At 46.0% G+C, this 20,822-nt stretch overlaps 1 protein-coding gene across 1 annotated transcript in view; it reads right to left on the minus strand.

Annotated features, from left to right (window-relative positions):
* Nucleotides 1-2,010: 2,010 nt before the first annotated feature.
* The window catches only part of LOC134571060 (uncharacterized), a 40,622-nt gene continuing 21,810 nt past the window's right edge, over nucleotides 2,011-20,822 (minus strand). Inside the window, exons 5-7 of the mRNA XM_063429106.1 lie at nucleotides 9,814-10,132; nucleotides 7,930-8,121; nucleotides 2,011-2,036 (exon numbers count right to left, since the gene is read on the minus strand). Coding sequence (XP_063285176.1) covers nucleotides 2,017-2,036; nucleotides 7,930-8,121; nucleotides 9,814-10,132 — 531 coding nt within the window. The 3' untranslated portion in view covers nucleotides 2,011-2,016. The remainder of the gene's footprint in view (nucleotides 2,037-7,929; nucleotides 8,122-9,813; nucleotides 10,133-20,822) is intronic.

Genomic DNA, 20,822 nt, shown 5'->3' on the forward strand with positions numbered 1-20,822 from the left:
ACATTTTGCGTTTGAGCAGGGTCACATTACTTTCTCGCACTATTTTATTTTTTTAACATGTTTGTGTAAGCCTTGATCGCTATTGTGTCATCACTCTGTTCTGAGGTGTTTGTGTATTAGCTGATCTATGGGTGAGAGTCGGTGTGCTGTGGTTGTTCGTAGAGGGTCCTATGGTTTGTTCGTGCAGCTTATGGGCTTGTGGTGTAGCGTGTTTTGTAGCCTCTTCGGTACAAGGCGTAAGTTGTGTGAGTCCCGTGGGGGTGTTGAGTATATAAAGTACGCCTAGTGTAGTGTGTAGTGGCTCCTGACCATGGGAGCTGCGGGGGGGGGTGAGTGTGGGAGAAGTGTGGCGGTTGCCACATGTGTGAATGTGGTGGGGTGCTGCTATTCCCCGTTATGGGGGTAGAGTGCTGGTGATGTCCCCAACCTTAGGTGTGGTTGCCTATGTATCTGCAGTGCCCTATTATTGGTGTGAATAAACAGTTGCACGGCCCTTGGTATAGGGTGTGTGGGGGGGGGGGGAACTGGGAGAACAATGGGATATACATAATGTCCTGAGACAGTCTCAAGGTGAACTTAGAGACCGGCTGGTGTGGCTGGCTGGTCTTCGGCCGGGCTGTCGTCTTATGTTGGGTCCTCACTGGTGCTTGTTCCTGGTTCTGCCGTCCTCTCATTCCTCATTCTCGGGATGAAGGGTGTTGCATGCACCGGGTTCCAGGTCGACGTTGAGGTGCAGGCTCTTTGTCTTGTGGTGTCCGGTAGCTGTGCCAGTCCCAGGGCCGTTAGGAATGATGCAGTGTCTTCCATGGAGGTGAGCGTGTGTACGCCATCGTTCCTGGATACCGTCAGGGATCCGTTTGCTCCCCATCTATAGCTTATTTTAGCTGATTGAAGCTGGCTGGTCACCGGTTGGAACGTTTTTCGCCACAGGAGGGTAGTTTTACTGAGATCTTGGTAAAACGACAGGGAGGCTTCCTCAAATTGCAGGGGGGTTTTGCCCTTGAGAGATGACATTATGAGTATTTTATCTTGTGTTGTAGAGCACCTTAGTATCACATCTCTTGGTGCCGTTGTCGGTGTCCCCCTGGGTCCTGGTAGGCGGTATATTCCTTCAAGAATCATTTTTTTGGCTACCGCAGGGGACAAGAGGGAAGTCAGCAACCGTCTGGCATAGTGAGGGAGCTCATCTGCTGTAACTGCAGTTGGGACACCCCTTATCTTAACATTGGTGCGGCGGTGACGATCTTCCATTGCTGTGATGTGTGAGGTGACAGCCCTTTGGTGAGACCATAATTGTTGGACCGAGGTCTGGAGTTCATGTACCTGTGTCTGGACTTCTGCAATGTCCCTCTCCGAGGCCTGTACCCGGTCTGTGATGGCCTTCATGCTATTTTTAATTGGAGCTAGTTCGGCAGCTAGTATTTTGTGAAAGTCCATCAGTAGTACCTTTAGATCTTGCCTGGTCGTTGGTGAAGTGTCTGTGGGAGCTTCTGACGGCTGCAGGTGAGTGTCCATCGCCCCCTCCGCTCCTTCTTGTTCGTGAGAGTTAGTGTGGGTTTCAGGCCTTGTATCAGCGGCCTGCCGCGCGGGCTCCGCGGGTGTGGATTGGAGCTGCATGGGCCTCTGGAACATCGTTCCGATGTCTCTGTGCTCCACCACTGCCGTCTTTTGCGATCGGCGACCCATCGCTGGCGTGTGGGGTGAGGCCTCCGGTGGTGCCTGGGGAGAGCAGTCGTTCGCCCGTTGCCGGAGGAGTGCTTCTAGGCTTGGCAGGGACAACGTGGGGTAGGCCCCGGTTTTCCGTTTTCGTCCGGGTTGGGCCTTTGGCTGAAAAAAAGGCATCTATCGCCTTGTGGGATATTGGGGAACGTGACTGGCGGGTTTTGGGTTCCGTCTGGGTGTTCGTTTTGGGTTTATTTAGGGTTTTTTCTCTGTCGCTTGGAGGAGCTTGCATGTATGGCGTCCGTTCAGGCTGGTGGCTGAGCTCCGCCCCCCATTGAATGATTATTTGAATGATTATTTTAGGTAAGGAATTGCTGCAAAAGAAGAGACATAGATGTTTATTGGATCAGTGTTATAGTTTACAAATAACCGGCACAGATTGAACTGACAAGTATCTCTTTATGGTACACACACCCAGAACCAAGCAATACTGAGTCTCTCCATTTTTCATCTCCCTGCAACTTAGTAGTTGTAGTTTGTCACTGTAATTTTCTGTCTATGCAGTTTTTAAATATTGTCATTGTATTCCACCAATATTTAATGTGCGCAGTTATTAGTTGAGTCACTGGGGAGCAAAGTACAACATCCCATCTGTGTGCCACTATCCATCCAGTGCCAACTTCCAATAGGTGCCCTGAATCCTAGGAGGTTATCCATGGAACTGTAACGGAGCTCCCTGTACCCCGGATGTCTCTTACACGGCATTGTAGCTTCACAGAATAGTGCCAATGGTATACAATAGGGGTATTGTTATACTCAGCATATCTAGCTGAACACAATATGGGGTTCTGTACAGGAATAGCACACACCAGCTTTACAAAATACACATTACAAAAACCTTGTTATATGTGTATATGCCAAAATAGAGAAAAAACACAATTTTACTCCAATATTTAGCAGAAATTGGCGATGAAATGGCTACGTAAAAAGTGTCAAACTAACCTTAGGTAAACAGCCTGTGATGTCTACTTTATATAAATATATACTTTTGTGGCAATTTTGTTTTTTGTGATGACTACTAAACCTACAAGACAAACATACCAAATTCTAAAATTGTTGCAAATTGAAATTTTATTTTAGTCCTTGTATTTTGTGACCTGTAGCTTTCAAAATAAGCTAAAATCCTAGACATATGATGTACTCTATAAATCAAGACACATAAATGAATTTATTTTGAGTTACTTTTTCTAAACTGGACATATTATGCACACGCTAGCCTATTATTGCCAAAACTGTGAAAAAATATATATATTTTCCCCCCAATTTTTTGGCATTTTTATATAATTAATAAGAGTGTATCTATGTATTTGTGACATCAAATTAAAGCCCTGTTTGCCCTCTAAAAAATGATGTATAATATGTGTTGGTGCAATAAATGACAGAGATGCAAATTGCGTTTGAATACAAACAGCAAAAACATGCAAAAATGGCCTTTGTCATTAAGCGTAAGACAAGCTTCTGAAGCTGTGTCCTTAAGGGGTTAAAGAACACTCTCACCTTAACGGGTTACTCTAAAGATCACAACTACTAATGGGTTCTGTAGTGCAGAGGCGGCTCTCTAATTAGGCGGTTTAGGCGGCCGCCTAAGGCCTCGCGCTGGCTGGGGCCTCGCGGCCGCCTAAACCGCCTGTTGGCAGAGTGTGTCAGGTCCTCGGTCAGTGACCGAGGACCTGACACCAGGAGGGGGCCCGGCGGCTTGCCCGGTATGCCGCCGGGTGCGAGGCCCCTCCTGGCTGCCCGGCCACCATCGCAGACACTGGTCTGCAGCTCCGCAGTGTGCAGAGCTGCAGACCATGTGACTCGCGAGAATTGGCCAATCAGAGCGTTGCCGCGGGTTACCACGGCAACGCTCTGAAATCTCGCGAGACTACTCGGTCTGCAGCTCTGCAGAGCTGCAGACCGAGAGCAGTGGCCACCGGACCACCAGGGAGCCCACTGGACCACCAGGGAAAGGTAGGCTCTCCCTCCCCATCACCCCCCAACACACTCAGCCTCACCCCCCCAGTCACCATCACCATACTTAGCCTTACCCCCAGCCTCACCATCCCCCCACCACCACCCTCAGCCTCACCACCCCTCACCACCATCACCCCACCACCCTCAGCCTCACCACCATCACCCCCACCACCCTCAGCCTCACCACCCCTAGCCCTCACCATCACCCACCACCCTCAGCATCACCCCCCTCAGTCTCACCCCCAGCCCCCCTCAGCCTCACCCCCCACCACCCTCAGCCTCACCACCCCTAGCCCCCACCACCCTCACCATCACCCCCACCACCCCTAGCCCCCACCACCCTCACCACTACCCCCACCACCCTCAGCCTCACCCCCACCACCCTCAGCCTCACCACCCCTAGCCCCCACCACCCTCACCATCACCCCCCACCACCCCTAGCCCCCACTACCCCCACCACCCTCAGCATCACCCCCCTCAGTCTCACCCCCAGCCCCCCTCAGCCTCACCCCCCACCACCCTCAGCCTCACCTCCCACCACCCTCAGCCTCACTACCCCTAGCCACCACCACCCTCAGCCGCCCCCACCACCCTCAGCATCACCCCACTCAGCCTCACCCCCACCACCTTCAGCATCACCCCCCTCACCACTACCCCCACCACCCTCAGCATCACCCCCCTCAGTCTCACCCCCAGCCCCCCTCAGCCTCACCCCCCACCACCCTCAGCTTCACTACCCCTAGCCCCCACCACCCTCACCATCACCACCCCCAGCCTCACCACCACCCTCACCATCACCCCCCACCACCCCTAGCCCCCACCACCCTCAGCATCACCCCACTCAGCCTCACTCCCACCACCCTCAGCATCACCCCCTCACCATCACCCCCCCACCACCCTCAGCCTCACTACCCCTAGCCCCCACCACCCTCAGCCTCACCCCCCCACCACCCTCACCATCACCCCCCACCACCCTCAGCCTCACCACCCCTAGCCCCCACCACCCTCACCACCACCCTCAGTCTCACCCCCAGCCCCCCTCAGTCTCACCCTCAGCCCCCCTCAGCCTCGCCCCCCACCCCCCCTCAGCATCATCCCCCTCAGCCTCACCCCCACCACCCTCACCCCCCTCACCATCACCCCACCCCCCTCAGCATCACCCCTCACCACCCACCACCCTCAGCATCACCCCCCCACCACCCTCAGCATCACCCCCCCCACCACCCTCAGCATCACCCCACTCAGCCTCACTCCCACCACCCTCAGCATCACCCCCCTCACCATCACCCCCCCACCACCCTCAGCCTCACTACCCCTAGCCCCCACCACCCTCAGCCTCACCCCCCCACCACCCTCACCATCACCCCCCACCACCCTCAGCCTCACCACCCCCAGCCCCCCTCAGTCTCACCCTCAGCCCCCCTCAGCCTCGCCCCCCACCCCCCCTCAGCATCATCCCCCTCAGCTTCAACCCCACCACCCTCACCCCCTCACCATCACCCCACCACCCTCAGCATCACCCCTCACCACCCACCACCCTCAGCATCACCCCCCACCACCCTCAGCCTCACCACCCACCACCCTCAGCCTCACCCCCACCACCCTCAGCCTCACCCCCCACCACCCTCAGCCTCACCCCCCACCACCCTCAGCCTCACCACCCTCAGCATCACACCCCTCACCACCTTCAGCCTCACCACCCCTCACCACCCTCAGCCTCACCACCCCCACCACCCTCAGCATCACCACCCCCACCACCCTCAGCATCACCACCCCACCACCCTCAGCATCACCCCCCACCACCACCCTCAGCATCACCCCCCACCACCACCCTCAGCATCACCCCCCACCACCACCCTCAGCATCACCCCCCTCTCACTCTCACATTATTCCCCCTCTCACTCTCACATTATCCCCCTCTCACTCTCACATTATCCCCCCTCTCACTCTCACATTATCCCCCCTCTCACTCTCACATTATCCCCCCTCTCACTCTCACATTATCCCCGTTCTCTCTCTCACATTATCCCCCCTCTCACTCTCACATTACCCCCCTCTCACTCTCACATTACCCCCCCTCTCACTCTCACATTACCATTACCCTCCCTCCATCAACCCCCCTCTCCCTCTCACCATCACCCGCCTCTCACCATCACCCGCCTCTCACCATCACCCGCCTCTCACCATCACCCGCCTCTCACCATCACCCGCCTCTCACCATCACCCGCCTCTCACCATCACCCGCCTCTCACCATCACCCGCCTCTCACCATCACCCGCCTCTCCCCCATCACCCGCCTCTCCCCCCATCACCCGGCTCTCCCCCCCCCCATACACACAACACACTTCAAGCAGCTACCCCATACACATAGGGTCTCAGACAAAAACGCAAACATGTTCAGAGACATACATTCACACACACAAGGATACTCTTTGTCAGACACACTCTCAGGCACATACACAGGTAGACAGTGCATCAATGTGTATATGTGACACTTTTTTTTGTTAGTGGGGCCTCATGTTTGCGTTTCGCCTAAGGCCTCATAAAGTCTAGAGCCGCCTCTGCTGTAGTGTTTATGGTGTAAGGAGTACTCTGGCTCCGTTTCCCAGTAATGAGGCCAACTGGTTTGCAATGGTTTGCTCATTCCCATTTTTTTAAACTGATAAATCTTTATAACACTTTTGAAATTGATACTTTACTATGTAGAGTGAAAACAGATCGATACAGATTTCTATCCATGTATTTAAAATTTAACGGTATCTTAAATTAACCTTCACTCACTGATGAATTCTTTCATTTATGCGATTAAACAAACATGCATACAGACAAAAATAAAAAAAATAATAAAAATACCGGAACCTGAAGAATCAGGTTGAGGTGTGGAGGGTTATATTTAATAAGAATTTGTAATTTACTGCAGTGCGGGGTTGAGGATTGGGCAGGGAAGATCTTTTAACCCATCACAATGAACTTATCTCGGGCGTGATAACTTGAAATCAACACTCGGGAGGAATTTGTGCTCCTATGATTAGGTATATTAGACAGGTCTGACCAAATATCTTTGTGAATGAAAAGTTTACCAGAATTATTGAAAAAAACCTTCGACTCTGATAGTTACTTTTATTAACTATTTCTGACCACACCGGAGATAAAGAGGATTTCCAATTCCTAGCAATAGTTAGTTTGGTTGCCATAAGAATGTGTATCATTGGAATGTTATGTTTAAGACTATAATTTGCTAAATCAAAATAACTCAATATCACGGGAGCAGAGGGCTGAAAGAAAATGACAGATTCTTCTCTTAGTCTCTGACAAGCCTTCGCAGTCCCACCACATATGGTACAATGTTCCTATCGATCTAGTGGACCTCCAACATGAGTCGGGATAACTGTATTTCCATTTCTTAATTCTATGAGGAGTAAGACGTGTCAGGATAACTATATTTACATTTCTTAATTCTATGAGTAGTAAGACGCGTCGGGATAACTGTATTTCCATTTCTTAATTCTATGAGGAGTAAGACGCGTCGGGATAAATGTATTTCCATTTCTTAATTCTATGAGGAGTAAGACGCATCGGGATAACAGTATTTCCATTTCTTAATTCTATGAGGAGTAAGACGTGTCGGGATAACTGTATTTACATTTCTGAATTCTATGAGGAGTAAGATACTATCTATGTAAGGTTTTAACCAAAGTCTCATATAAACTTAAACTGTGAGTGCATTTCTTAATTTGCATGAAAGTCTCGCCCCATTTGACCAAAAGTGAAAGATTGATTCATATCCTCTTCCCATTTAAAAATTGAGTGAGGTTTATCTGTGGGGGTATAGCTTTTCAATAATTGTAAGTTTTTTTTGTTTTTTTTAAGTGCTTATTAATAAAGTTGTCAAATGCAGGATTTACCTCGAGCTCCGAATTGGTGTCCAGTTAGAAGGTCTGCAAGGGCACTTCTGGCACCATAACTACTTCAGAGGCTTATAGTGGTTATGGTGCTTTGAGAGTTCTTTTAAAGGTATTTTAATACAATATGAAAATTTTAAATGTCCAAGACTCAGAAAAGCAGTAAAAGAAGCACTTTAAATATTCCTTACTGAGCGCATATATTTAAAGCAGACATTAGACTCCTAGACTCCCCGCACCGGCTCAGTTTAAATATTAATTCTAGTGTATTAATATCTCTCAGACTGAGAACCTGTAGCCAGTTATTTAATGCTCCTCGTGGCTGCCCCCATGTGGATACAGCAGGTACCTGCATTTATGAGATCTTCTATCTGCCGTAACTTTTCGTTTAATAGTTGTGGGTTTATCTTGTCGTGTGGGCTGATAAGGAACAGCTCTGCGGCCTGATCAGCGATATTTTGCTGTTCTCGCAGGATGCAGGATTTCTGCTCAAAGCCGGTCTTGTCCAGGTCATCAATCACCACAATGACTTTCCCTCGACCTGCAAAGCAGAGATTTTATGAACTCAGGGAAGCTGGACAGCCCTCTACCTCTCTGGGTTCGATCACCTTATCTTGTTAATCATTTTCTGCTTTATTTACACGTTCGACATAGCAACTGCTGCCAAATATGTTCCATAAATAATAATAATAATAATCCGTGACACACACTGAGAGCTCTCGCTTCTTGTGACCTTATTGTTTCCTACTCTTGGTTTGTATAAAACACGTAGTCAGACTCATTGTCTTTCTTTGTCTAATTCACATCATCCAGCTTGGGTCGACGGAAGCTCCTTAGCAGAATTAACTTACCCAAAATAGTAATTTATTCAATAAACTGACAATTGACGAGATAATCACCATATTTAAGTCATTATGGCTGCGTTGAACAATGTCCCTGTAACGTCGCTCCAGTCCTAATTCTGGAATTACAGCTTACAATGAGTTACCTCCTTCCCAATTCTCCCCAATAACCAGTGTAGTGACTGACTCCGGGGGTTTATCCTCTAAACAGTAAATTGTATGCAGTGAATTCAGGGTACAATAATCAAGCTAGGACTATAGTGGAGTGGGAGAATCTTCTAATTGGCGATATTGGCCCAAATTTGTGAAATACTTTTTTAATTTCATTACTGATTTAACAATATGTGTGAATAAACCTCATTGTAAACATCCCATTCCCTACATATGTATCAATGTAAAGAAATGTTTAAAGGGAAACTCCAGTGCCAGGAAAACGATCAGTTTTCCTGGCACTGGAGGGTCCCTCTCCCTCCCACCCCCCAATCCCCAGTTGCTGAAGGGGTGAAAACCCCTTCAGTCACTTACCTCAGGCAGCGACATGTCCCACGTTTAATAGTTGTGGGTTTATCTTGTCGTGTGGGCTGATAAGGAACAGCTCTGCGGCCTGATCAGCGATATTTTGCTGTTCTCGCAGGATGCAGGATTTCTGCTCAAAGCCGGTCTTGTCCCCCGCCGCTCCACCTTCTTCCTCCGTCGGCCGGTGGGCGAGGCTGATCCCGCCCACCGGCCGAGGAGACCTAATAATGCCGCGCATACGCATTAGCGCACCCCATAGGAAAGCATTGAAAATGAATTTCAATGCTTCCCTATGGGGAATAGAGCGACGCTGGAGGTCCTCACACAGCGTGAGGACGTCCAGCGACGCTCTAGCACAGATAATCTGTGCTAGGGACCAGGAAGTTCCCTCTAGTGGCTGTCTAGTAGACAGCCACTATGGGAGGACTTAACCCTGCAAGGTAAATATTGCAGTTTATAAAAAACTGCAATAATTACACTTGCAGGGTTAAGGGTAGTGGGAGTTGGCACCCAGACCACTCCAATGAGCAGACGTGGTCTGGGTGCCTGGAGTGTCCCTTTAATTGCTCTTCTGACATGGGTCAATGCTTAGTTTGTCACAAAGCCTATAGATTTATATTAAAGGGACACTATAGTCACCAAAACAACTTTATCTTAATAAAGCAGTGTTGGTGCATAGATCATGCCCCCGCAGTCTCATTGCTCAATTCTCTGCCATTTAAGAGTTATATCACTTTGTTTCTGTTTATAGCAAAGTGAGAAAAAGAGTTTACACCCATTGGCAAATATGCTTCAAAGCAAACAAGGAGCATCATGGGAAATATGACATCCATTGTCACCCATTTTACCTTGTGACTCTATAGTTCTGTACTTACCCATTGTATCGGATAGATGTTTGAGCTCTTTATCGTAAATCGAGTCTGTTACATTAGTTATGTTAGCCCTCCCTCGATTCTTTGTGTGATACAGGATCGCAAATTGGCATTGATCGACCTCCTTGGTGAATGTATGAAATCCATTATTGGCAATGTAACAATATCTTATTTCATTAACCGAATCTTTAAATAATCTCAGTCCTTCCCCCAGCCATTGGTAGTCCTCCTCTGCTGACCGAGAGAATATTCCAACAACAAGAGGCTTAGGAGCAGAACACAAGACCTGACCATCGAGCGTGTTAGGAGCAGAACAAAAGACCTGCCGGGCACAGAATACAAACAAAAAACGTTAATAAGCTTTAATAAGTTATTTTCAAATGTTTTATTGAAAGTTTTAAATATAATAATATAACATAATAATAATAATAATAATATTATCAAACAGACGAGGAAAAGGGGGAAATATACAAGTACTATTTATCATCCAATCCTATTTGAAAACTAAAAATGTTAAGTAATTTTAAGAAATTGTACAATAATAAGTCTAACTTTGCCATTGTTAGTGCCCTATTTATCAACCATAATGCAGTGCAAAGTGAATTAACAATAAAATATGTAACAATGTTTGGTGACTGGTTGGGGGGATATTGATGCCAAATATCTTCTTCCCAAATCGTCCAATCGAGTTGTAAGGTGGTATGTGAGTCTGATGGTAACCTCGTAGCTGGCTCACAAAGTTTGTTTTCAAAAAGGAGCTGTAATACCTCGCTAACTGAAGCGACAGGTGATGATTTCCAGTGTCGGGGGATTGCGGAAGTAGCAGAAATAAGCAGATAACCCAACATAAGTATTTGACTTTTGGATATGTTTTCCAGTAAATTTATAAACAACGATGTGGGGATATTTCAACTGGAAATTTTGTGATGGATGGAATGAGTTCAACTCAACAAAAGACAAAAAAAGTTACAAAATAAATTGTTAATGTGCGTGACGGAGTGTGAATTCCAGTATTCTATGTTCAGTTCAGGTAAAAACAATTGCAGTACAGACAAGGGGGTAGCCCAGGACCAGATAGCAGAAGCACAAATCAATTTACACAAAATGTCCCACACCTTAATAGGTGTTCTAGTAGCAGGAAACATGTCCGCCACTCGCGATCGTCGAGAAGAAGGCAGCCATAAAACATTTTCCATAGAACAAGGAAAATTTTGTCTGCCTCGTTCTCGAGCAAACGAGGGCATTTTAATAAGTTCTTAACAACAACCTTAACGATAGTGAGAATATGGAACCAACAACATAGATTGAAAGCTTTGTAAATTCATAGAATTTTAAGATTTTTAATCTACTCTTTCATCTGTTAAAGCGAGTATGAGAGGTAAACATTTTACGGATTATATTGTATCCCTTTTTTTGCACCATTTGAAATATTAGTGTGAAAGCAGAGTATACAGTACTAGGGATTAAAATACAAAGATAAAATTGGTCAAATACTACGATTATGAATAATTTTAAGGAACTGATTGGAGTTTTTGAGTATTCAGAATGTGTGTTTGTGTATAAGTATAATGGCCACGTACAGTACATACAGCTATCTGGCTACAATCAGGTTTCTGTACAATACAGAGCATTGCATTCTACCCCATGGAAGCTTTGTGCTCCGCATAGAATTCATAAAAAACAAATCCAATATATTAAGAGAGAGTCACTCTCATACAGTAACGGGCAGGGCGTGTGCCAGAGGGTGGGACAGATCTGCGCACAGAAAGGGAACTTGTTTTGCAATCGAGAGGATGGGACGTGGGATCTAGAGGAAAAACCTTTATTTTATATTGTAAAGTAACCCCAAAAAAATATCGTCTATGTAAATACAGGGTTAGGATCAAACGGTTCGTATTCTGCGGACAAAGAAAGCTAATCGTACAGAACTGAAGATATCGCATTTTAACCTGTTATTTGTCAGTGTATAGAAGCAGATTAACTTTGTGTTAGAAAAAGGCTAAATGAGTCGAATGAAGCCCTTTCCTGTTTGGATCTGAATAAAGTGTTCGTCTGGCGATTGTTACTGTTCCGGTTACAGATACGGCCAGACTGGGGTTTATTGAATAACATGCAGGATGTGTCAGGACTGTATTTATTGAATTGAGGGTTACTCCAAGCCCCATGACGGCAATAAGCTGACCTCTTTCTATTCTCCTTTGTGCGTCACAACGCTGGGTATAAAGTAATAAACTCAGTTTATAAATATTTTGACTCACGGTAACTACTCAGTGGCTAAATAGACTTTTTCCTTGTTTAATACTTTGATGTTATTATTATAGAGAGTTACAGACACAAGGCAGTAGCTATAATTGTAAGGTGAATTAGTTTACCTTATTTAACCACAGGATCGGCCGTCTCGGCAAATAAAAAGGGAATAAGTTCTCACAAATGACTTTACAAATACAATTCTACAAAGAAAATAAAAGATTAGATTTAGCCAGAAACAGTTTATCAGTCATGGCGACACATTGTGTGATTATATTTATAGTTTTTACATTTCAAATTTAAAGAGCCGGTCACACTGTGCTGGGATAGTCTATGTGCTTTCTATACAGTCCTATTAATGAGAGCTAGAGGTCTATGTGTACTGAGCCGGTCACACTATGCTGGGATAGTCTGTGTGCTTTCTATACAGTCCTATTAATGAGCGCTAGAGGTCTATGTGTACTGAGCCGGTCACACTATGCTGGGATAGTCTGTGTGCTTTCTATACAGTCCTATTAATGAGCGCTAGAGGTCTGTGTGTACTGAGACGGTCACACTATGCTGGGATAGTCTGTGTGCTTTCTATACAGTCCTATTAATGAGAGCTAGAGGTCTATGTGTACTGAGCCAGTCACACTATGCTGGGATAGTCTGTGTGCTTTCTATACAGTCCTATTAATGAGAGCTAGAGGTCTATGTGTACTGAGCCGGTCACACTATGCTGGGATAGTCTGTGTGCTTTCTATACAGTCCTATTAATGAGAGCTAGAGGTCTATGTGTACTGAGCCAGTCACACTACGCTGGGATAGTCTGTGTGCTTTCTATACAGTCCTATTAATGAGAGCTAGAGGTCTGTGTGTACTGAGCCGGTCACACTATACTGGGATAGTCTGTGTGCTTTCTATACAGTCCTATTAATGAGAGCTAGAGGTCTATGTGTACTGAGCCGGTCACACTATACTGGGATAGTCTGTGTGCTTTCTATACAGTCCTATTAATGAGCGCTAGAGGTCTATGTGTACTGAGCCGGTCACACTATGCTGGGATAGTCTGTGTGCTTTCTATACAGTCCTATTAATGAGAGCTAGAGGTCTATGTGTACTGAGCCAGTCACACTATGCTGGGATAGTCTGTGTGCTTTCTATACAGTCCTATTAATGAGAGCTAGAGGTCTATGTGTACTGAGCCAGTCACACTATGCTGGGATAGTCTGTGTGCTTTCTATACAGTCCTATTAATGAGAGCTAGAGGTCTATGTGTACTGAGCCGGTCACACTATGCTGGGATAGTCTGTGTGCTTTCTATACAGTCCTATTAATGAGAGCTAGAGGTCTATGTGTACTGAGCCGGTCACACTATGCTGGGATAGTCTGTGTGCTTTCTATACAGTCCTATTAATGAGAGCTAGAGGTCTGTGTGTACTGAGCCGGTCACACTATACTGGGATAGTCTGTGTGCTTTCTATACAGTCCTATTAATGAGAGCTAGAGGTCTATGTGTACTGAGCCGGTCACACTATGCTGGGATAGTCTGTGTGCTTTCTATACAGTCCTATTAATGAGAGCTAGAGGTCTATGTGTACTGAGCCGGTCACACTATGCTGGGATAGTCTGTGTGCTCTCTATACAGTCCTATTAATGAGAGCTAGAGGTCTATGTGTACTGAGTCGGTCACACTATGCTGGGATAGTCTGTGTGCTTTCTATACAGTCCTATTAATGAGAGCTAGAGGTCTATGTGTACTGAGCCAGTCACACTATGCTGGGATAGTCTGTGTGCTTTCTATACAGTCCTATTAATGAGCGCTAGAGGTCTATGTGTACTGAGCCGGTCACACTATGCTGGGATAGTCTGTGTGCTTTCTATACAGTCCTATTAATGAGAGCTAGAGGTCTGTGTGTACTGAGCCGGTCACTCTATACTGGGATAGTCTGTGTGCTTTCTATACAGTCCTATTAATGAGAGCTAGAGGTCTATGTGTACTGAGCCGGTCACACTATGCTGGGATAGTCTGTGTGCTTTCTATACAGTCCTATTAATGAGAGCTAGAGGTCTATGTGAACTGAGCCGGTCACACTATACTGGGATAGTCTGTGTGCTTTCTATACAGTCCTATTAATGAGAGCTAGAGGTCTGTGTGTACTGAGCCGGTCACTCTATACTGGGATAGTCTGTGTGCTTTCTATACAGTCCTATTAATGAGAGCTAGAGGTCTATGTGTACTGAGCCGGTCACACTATGCTGGGATAGTCTGTGTGCTTTCTATACAGTCCTATTAATGAGAGCTAGAGGTCTATGTGTACTGAGCCGGTCACACTATGCTGGGATAGTCTGTGTGCTTTCTATACAGTCCTATTAATGAGAGCTAGAGGTCTGTGTGTACTGAGCCGGTCACTCTATACTGGGATAGTCTGTGTGCTTTCTATACAGTCCTATTAATGAGAGCTAGAGGTCTATGTGTACTGAGCCGGTCACACTATGCTGGGATAGTCTGTGTGCTTTCTATACAGTCCTATTAATGAGAGCTAGAGGTCTATGTGAACTGAGCCGGTCACACTATACTGGGATAGTCTGTGTGCTTTCTATACAGTCCTATTAATGAGAGCTAGAGGTCTATGTGTACTGAGCCGGTCACACTATGCTGGGATAGTCTGTGTGCTTTCAATACAGTCCTATTAATGAGAGCTAGAGGTCTATGTGTACTGAGCCGGTCACACTATGCCGGGATAGTCTGTGTGCTTTCTATACAGTCCTATTAATGAGAGCTAGAGGTCTATGTGTACTGAGCCGGTCACACTATGCTGGGATAGTCTGTGTGCTTTCTATACAGTCCTATTAATGAGCGCTAGAGGTCTATGTGTACTGAGCCAGTCACACTATACTGGGATAGTCTGTGTGCTTTCTATACAGTCCTATTAATGAGCGCTAGAGGTCTGTGTGTACTGAGCCGGTCACACTGTGCTGGGATAGTCTGTGTGCTTTCTATACAGTCCTATTAATGAGAGCTAGAGGTCTATGTGTACTGAGCCGGTCACACTATGCTGGGATAGTCTGTGTGCTTTCTATACAGTAATATTAATGAGCGCTAGAGGTCTATGTGTACTGAGCCGGTCTCACTATGCTGGGATAGTCTGTGTGCTTTCTATACAGTAATATTAATGAGCGCTAGAGGTCTATGTGTACTGAGCCAGTCACACTATGCTGGGATAGTCTGTGTGCTCTCTATACAGTCCTATTAATGAGAGCTAGAGGTCTATGTGTACTAAGCCGGTCACACTATGCTGGGATAGTCTGTGTGCTTTCTATACAGCCCTATTAATGAGAGCTAGAGGTCTATGTGTACTGAGCTGGTCACACTATGCTGGGATATTCTGTGCTTTCAATACAGTCCTATTAATGAGAGCTAGAGGTCTATGTGTACTGAGCCGGTCTCACTATGCTGGGATAGTCTGTGTGCTTTCTATACAGTCCTATTAATGAGAGATAGAGGTCTATGAGTACTGAGCCGGTCACACTATGCTGGGATAGTCTGTGTGCTCTCTATACAGTCCTATTAATGAGAGCTAGAGGTCTATGTGTACTGAGCCGGTCACACTATGCTGGGATAGTCTGTGTGCTTTCTATACAGCCCTATTAATGAGAGCTAGAGGTCTATGTGTACTGAGCCGGTCGGTCACACTATGCTGGGATAGTCTGTGTGCTTTCTATACAGTCCTATTAATGAGATCTAGACGTCTATGTGTACTGAGCCGGTCACACTATGCTGGGATAGTCTGTGTGCTTTCTATACAGTCCTATTAATGAGAGCTAGAGGTCTATGTGTACTGAGCCGGTCACACTATGCTGGGATAGTCTGTGTGCTTTCTATACAGTCCTATTAATGAGAGCTAGAGGTCTGTGTGTACTGAGCCGGTCACACTATACTGGGATAGTCTGTGTGCTTTCTATACAGTCCTATTAATGAGAGCTAGAGGTCTGTGTGTACTGAGCCGGTCACACTATGCTGGGATAGTCTGTGTGCTTTCTATACAGTCCTATTAATGAGAGCTAGAGGTCTATGTGTACTGAGCCGGTCACACTATGCTGGGATAGTCTGTGTGCTTTCTATACAGTCCTATTAATGAGAGATAGAGGTCTATGTGTTACTGAGCGGATCACACTATGCTGGGATAGTCTGTGTGCTTTCTATATAGTCCTATTAATGAGAGCTAGAGGTCTGTGTGTACTGAGCCGGTCACACTATGCTGGGATAGTCTGTGCGCTTTCTATACAGTCCTATTAATGAGAGCTAGAGGTCTATGTGTACTGAGCCGGTCACACTATGCTGGGATAGTCTGTGTGCTTTCTATACAGTAATATTAATGAGCGCTAGAGGTCTATGTGTACTGAGCCGGTCTCACTATGCTGGGATAGTCTGTGTGCTTTCTATACAGTAATATTAATGAGCGCTAGAGGTCTATGTGTACTGAGCCAGTCACACTATGCTGGGATAGTCTGTGTGCTCTCTATACAGTCCTATTAATGAGAGCTAGAGGTCTATGTGTACTAAGCCGGTCACACTATGCTGGGATAGTCTGTGTGCTTTCTATACATCCCTATTAATGAGAGCTAGAGGTCTATGTGTACTGAGCTGGTCACACTATGCTGGGATATTCTGTGCTTTCAATACAGTCCTATTAATGAGAGCTAGAGGTCTATGTGTACTGAGCCGGTCTCACTATGCTGGGATAGTCTGTGTGCTTTCTATACAGTCCTATTAATGAGAGATAGAGGTCTATGAGTACTGAGCCGGTCACACTATGCTGGGATAGTCTGTGTGCTCTCTATACAGTCCTATTAATGAGAGCTAGAGGTCTATGTGTACTGAGCCGGTCACACTATGCTGGGATAGTCTGTGTGCTTTCTATACAGCCCTATTAATGAGAGCTAGAGGTCTATGTGTACTGAGCCGGTCGGTCACACTATGCTGGGATAGTCTGTGTGCTTTCTATACAGTCCTATTAATGAGATCTAGACGTCTATGTGTACTGAGCCGGTCACACTATGCTGGGATAGTCTGTGTGCTTTCTATACAGTCCTATTAATGAGAGCTAGAGGTCTATGTGTACTGAGCCGGTCACACTATGCTGGGATAGTCTGTGTGCTTTCTATACAGTCCTATTAATGAGAGCTAGAGGTCTGTGTGTACTGAGCCGGTCACACTATACTGGGATAGTCTGTGTGCTTTCTATACAGTCCTATTAATGAGAGCTAGAGGTCTGTGTGTACTGAGCCGGTCACACTATGCTGGGATAGTCTGTGTGCTTTCTATACAGTCCTATTAATGAGAGCTAGAGGTCTATGTGTACTGAGCCGGTCACACTATACTGGGATAGTCTGTGTGCTTTCTATACAGTCCTATTAATGAGAGCTAGAGGTCTATGTGTACTGAGCCGGTCACACTATGCTGGGATAGTCTGTGTGCTTTCTATACAGTCCTATTAATGAGAGATAGAGGTCTATGTGTTACTGAGCGGATCACACTATGCTGGGATAGTCTGTGTGCTTTCTATATAGTCCTATTAATGAGAGCTAGAGGTCTGTGTGTACTGAGCCGGTCACACTATGCTGGGATAGTCTGTGTGCTTTCTATACAGTCCTATTAATGAGAGCTAGAGGTCTATGTGTACTGAGCCGGTCACACTATGCTGGGATAGTCTGTGTGCTTTCTATACAGTCCTATTAATGAGAGCTAGAGGTCTATGTGTACTGAGCCGGTCACACTATACTGGGATAGTCTGTGTGCTTTCTATACAGTCCTATTAATGAGAGCTAGAGGTTAATGTGTACTGAGCCGGTCACACTATGCTGGGATAGTCTGTGTGCTTTCTATACAGTCCTATTAATGAGAGCTAGAGGTCTATGTGTACTGAGCCGGTCACACTATGCTGGGATAGTCTGTGTGCTTTCTATACAGTCCTATTAATGAGAGCTAGAGGTCTATGTGTACTGAGCCGGTCACACTATGCTGGGATAGTCTGTGTGCTTTCTATACAGTCCTATTAATGAGAGCTAGAGGTCTATGTGTACTGAGCCGGTCACACTATGCTGGGATAGTCTGTGTGCTTTCTATACAGTCCTATTAATGAGAGATAGAGGTCTATGAGTACTGAGCCGGTCACACTATGCTGGGATAGTCTGTGTGCTTTCTATACAGTCCTATTAATGAGAGCTAGAGGTCTGTGTGTACTGAGCCGGTCACACTATGCTGGGATAGTCTGTGTGCTTTCTATACAGTCCTATTAATAAACGCTAGAGGTCTATGTGTACTGAGCTGGTCACACTATCCTGGGATAGTCTGTGTGCTTTCTACACAGACCTATTAATGAGAGCTAGAGGTCTATGTGTACTGAGCCAGTCACACTACGCTGGGATAGTCTGTGTGCTTTCTATACAGTCCTATTAATGAGCGCTAGAGGTCTATGTGTACTGAGCCGGTCACACTATGCTGGGATAGTCTGTGTGCTTTCAATACAGTCCTATTAATGAGAGCTAGAGGTCTATGTGTACTGAGACGGTCACACTATGCTGGGATAGTCTGTGCACTTTCTATACAGTCCTATTAATGAGCGCTAGAGGTCTATGTGTACTGAGCTGGTCACACTATGCTGGGATAGTCTGTGTGCTTTCTATACAGTCCTATTAATGAGAGCTAGAGGTCTATGTGTACTGAGCTGGTCACACTATGCTGGGATAGTCTGTGTGCTTTCTATACAGTCCTATTAATGAGAGCTAGAGGTCTATGTGTACTGAGCCGGTCACACTATACTGGGATAGTCTGTGTGCTTTCTATACAGTCCTATTAATGAGAGCTAGAGGTCTATGTGTACTGAGCTGGTCACACTATGCTGGGATAGTCTGTGTGCTTTCTATACAGTCCTATTAATGAGAGCTAGAGATCTATGTGTACTGAACCGGTCACACTATGCTGGGATAGTCTGTGCGCTTTCTATACAGTCCTATTAATGAATGCTAGAGGTCTATGTGTACTGAGCTTGTCACACTATGCTGGGATAGTCTGTGTGCTTTCTATACAGTCCTATTAATGAGAGCTAGAGGTCTATGTGTACTGAGCCAGTCACACTATGCTGGGATAGTCTGTGTGCTTTCTATACAGTCCTAATAATGAGAGCTAGAGGTCTATGTGTACTGAGACGGTCACACTATGCTGGGATAGTCTGTGTGCTTTCTATACAGTCCTATTAATGAGTGCTAGAGGTCTATGTGTACTGAGCCGGTCACACTATGCTGGGATAGTCTGTGTGCTTTCTATACAGTCCTATTAATGAGAGCTAGAGGTCTATGTGTACTGAGCCGGTCACACTATGCTGGGATAGTCTGTGTGCTTTCTATACAGTCCTATTAATGAGAGCTAGAGGTCTATGTGTACTGAGCCGGTCACACTATGCTGGGATAGTCTGTGTGCTCTCTATACAGTCCTATTAATGAATGCTAGAGGTCTATGTTTACTGAGCCGGTCACACTATGCTGGGATAGTCTGTGTGCTTTCTATACAGTCCTATTAATGAGAGCTAGAGGTCTATGTGTACTGAGCTGGTCACACTATGCTGGGATAGTCTGTGTGCTTTCTATACAGTCCTATTAATGAGAGCTAGAGGTCTATGTGTACTGAGCCGGTCACACTATGCTGGGATAGTCTGTGTGCTTTCTATACAGTCCTATTAATGAGAGCTAGAGGTCTATGTGTACTGAGCCGGTCCCACTATGCTGGGATAGTCTGTGTGCTTTCTATACAGTCCTATTAATGAGAGCTAGAGGTCTATGTGTACTGAGCCGGTCACACTATGCTGGGATAGTCTGTGTGCTTTCTATACAGTCCTATTAATGAGAGCTAGAGGTCTATGTGTACTGAGCTGGTCGCACTATGCTGGGATAGTCTGTGCGCTTTCTATACAGTCCTATTAATGAGCGCTAGAGGTCTATGTGTACTGAGCCGGTCACACTATGCTGGGATAGTCTGTGTGCTTTCTATACAGTCCTATTAATGAGAGCTAGAGGTCTATGTGTACTGAGCTGGTCACACTATACTGGGATAGTCTGTGTGCTTTCTATACAGTCCTATTAATGAGAGCTAGAGGTCTATGTGTACTGAGCCGGTCACACTATGCTGGGATAGTCTGTGCGCTTTCTATACAGCCCTATTAATGAGAGCTAGAGGTCTATGTGTACTGAGCCGGTCACACTATGCTGGGATAGTCTGTGTGCTCTCTATACAGTCCAATTAATGAGAGCTAGAGGTCTATGTGTACTGAGCTGGTCACACTATGCTGGGATAGTCTGTGTGCTTTCTATACAGTCCTATTAATGAGCGCTAGAGGTCTATGTGTACTGAGCCGGTCACACTATGCTGGGATAGTCTGTGTGCTTTCTATACAGTCCTATTAATGAGAGCTAGAGGTCTATGTGTACTGAGCCAGTCACACTATGCTGGGATAGTCTGTGTGCTTTCTATACAGTCCTATTAATGAGAGCTAGAGGTCTATGTGTACTGAGCCAGTCACACTATGCTGGGATAGTCTGTGTGCTTTCTATAGAGTCCTATTAATGAGAGCTAGAGGTCTATGTGTACTGAGCCAGTCACACTACGCTGGGATAGTCTGTGTGCTTTCTATACAGTCCTATTAATGAGAGCTAGAGGTCTATGTGTACTGAGCCGGTCACACTATGCTGGGATAGTCTGTGTGCTTTCTATAGAGTCCAATTAA

Source organism: Pelobates fuscus, chromosome 8 (assembly GCF_036172605.1).
Source record: "Pelobates fuscus isolate aPelFus1 chromosome 8, aPelFus1.pri, whole genome shotgun sequence".
NCBI classification, from domain to species: Eukaryota; Metazoa; Chordata; class Amphibia; order Anura; family Pelobatidae; genus Pelobates; species Pelobates fuscus.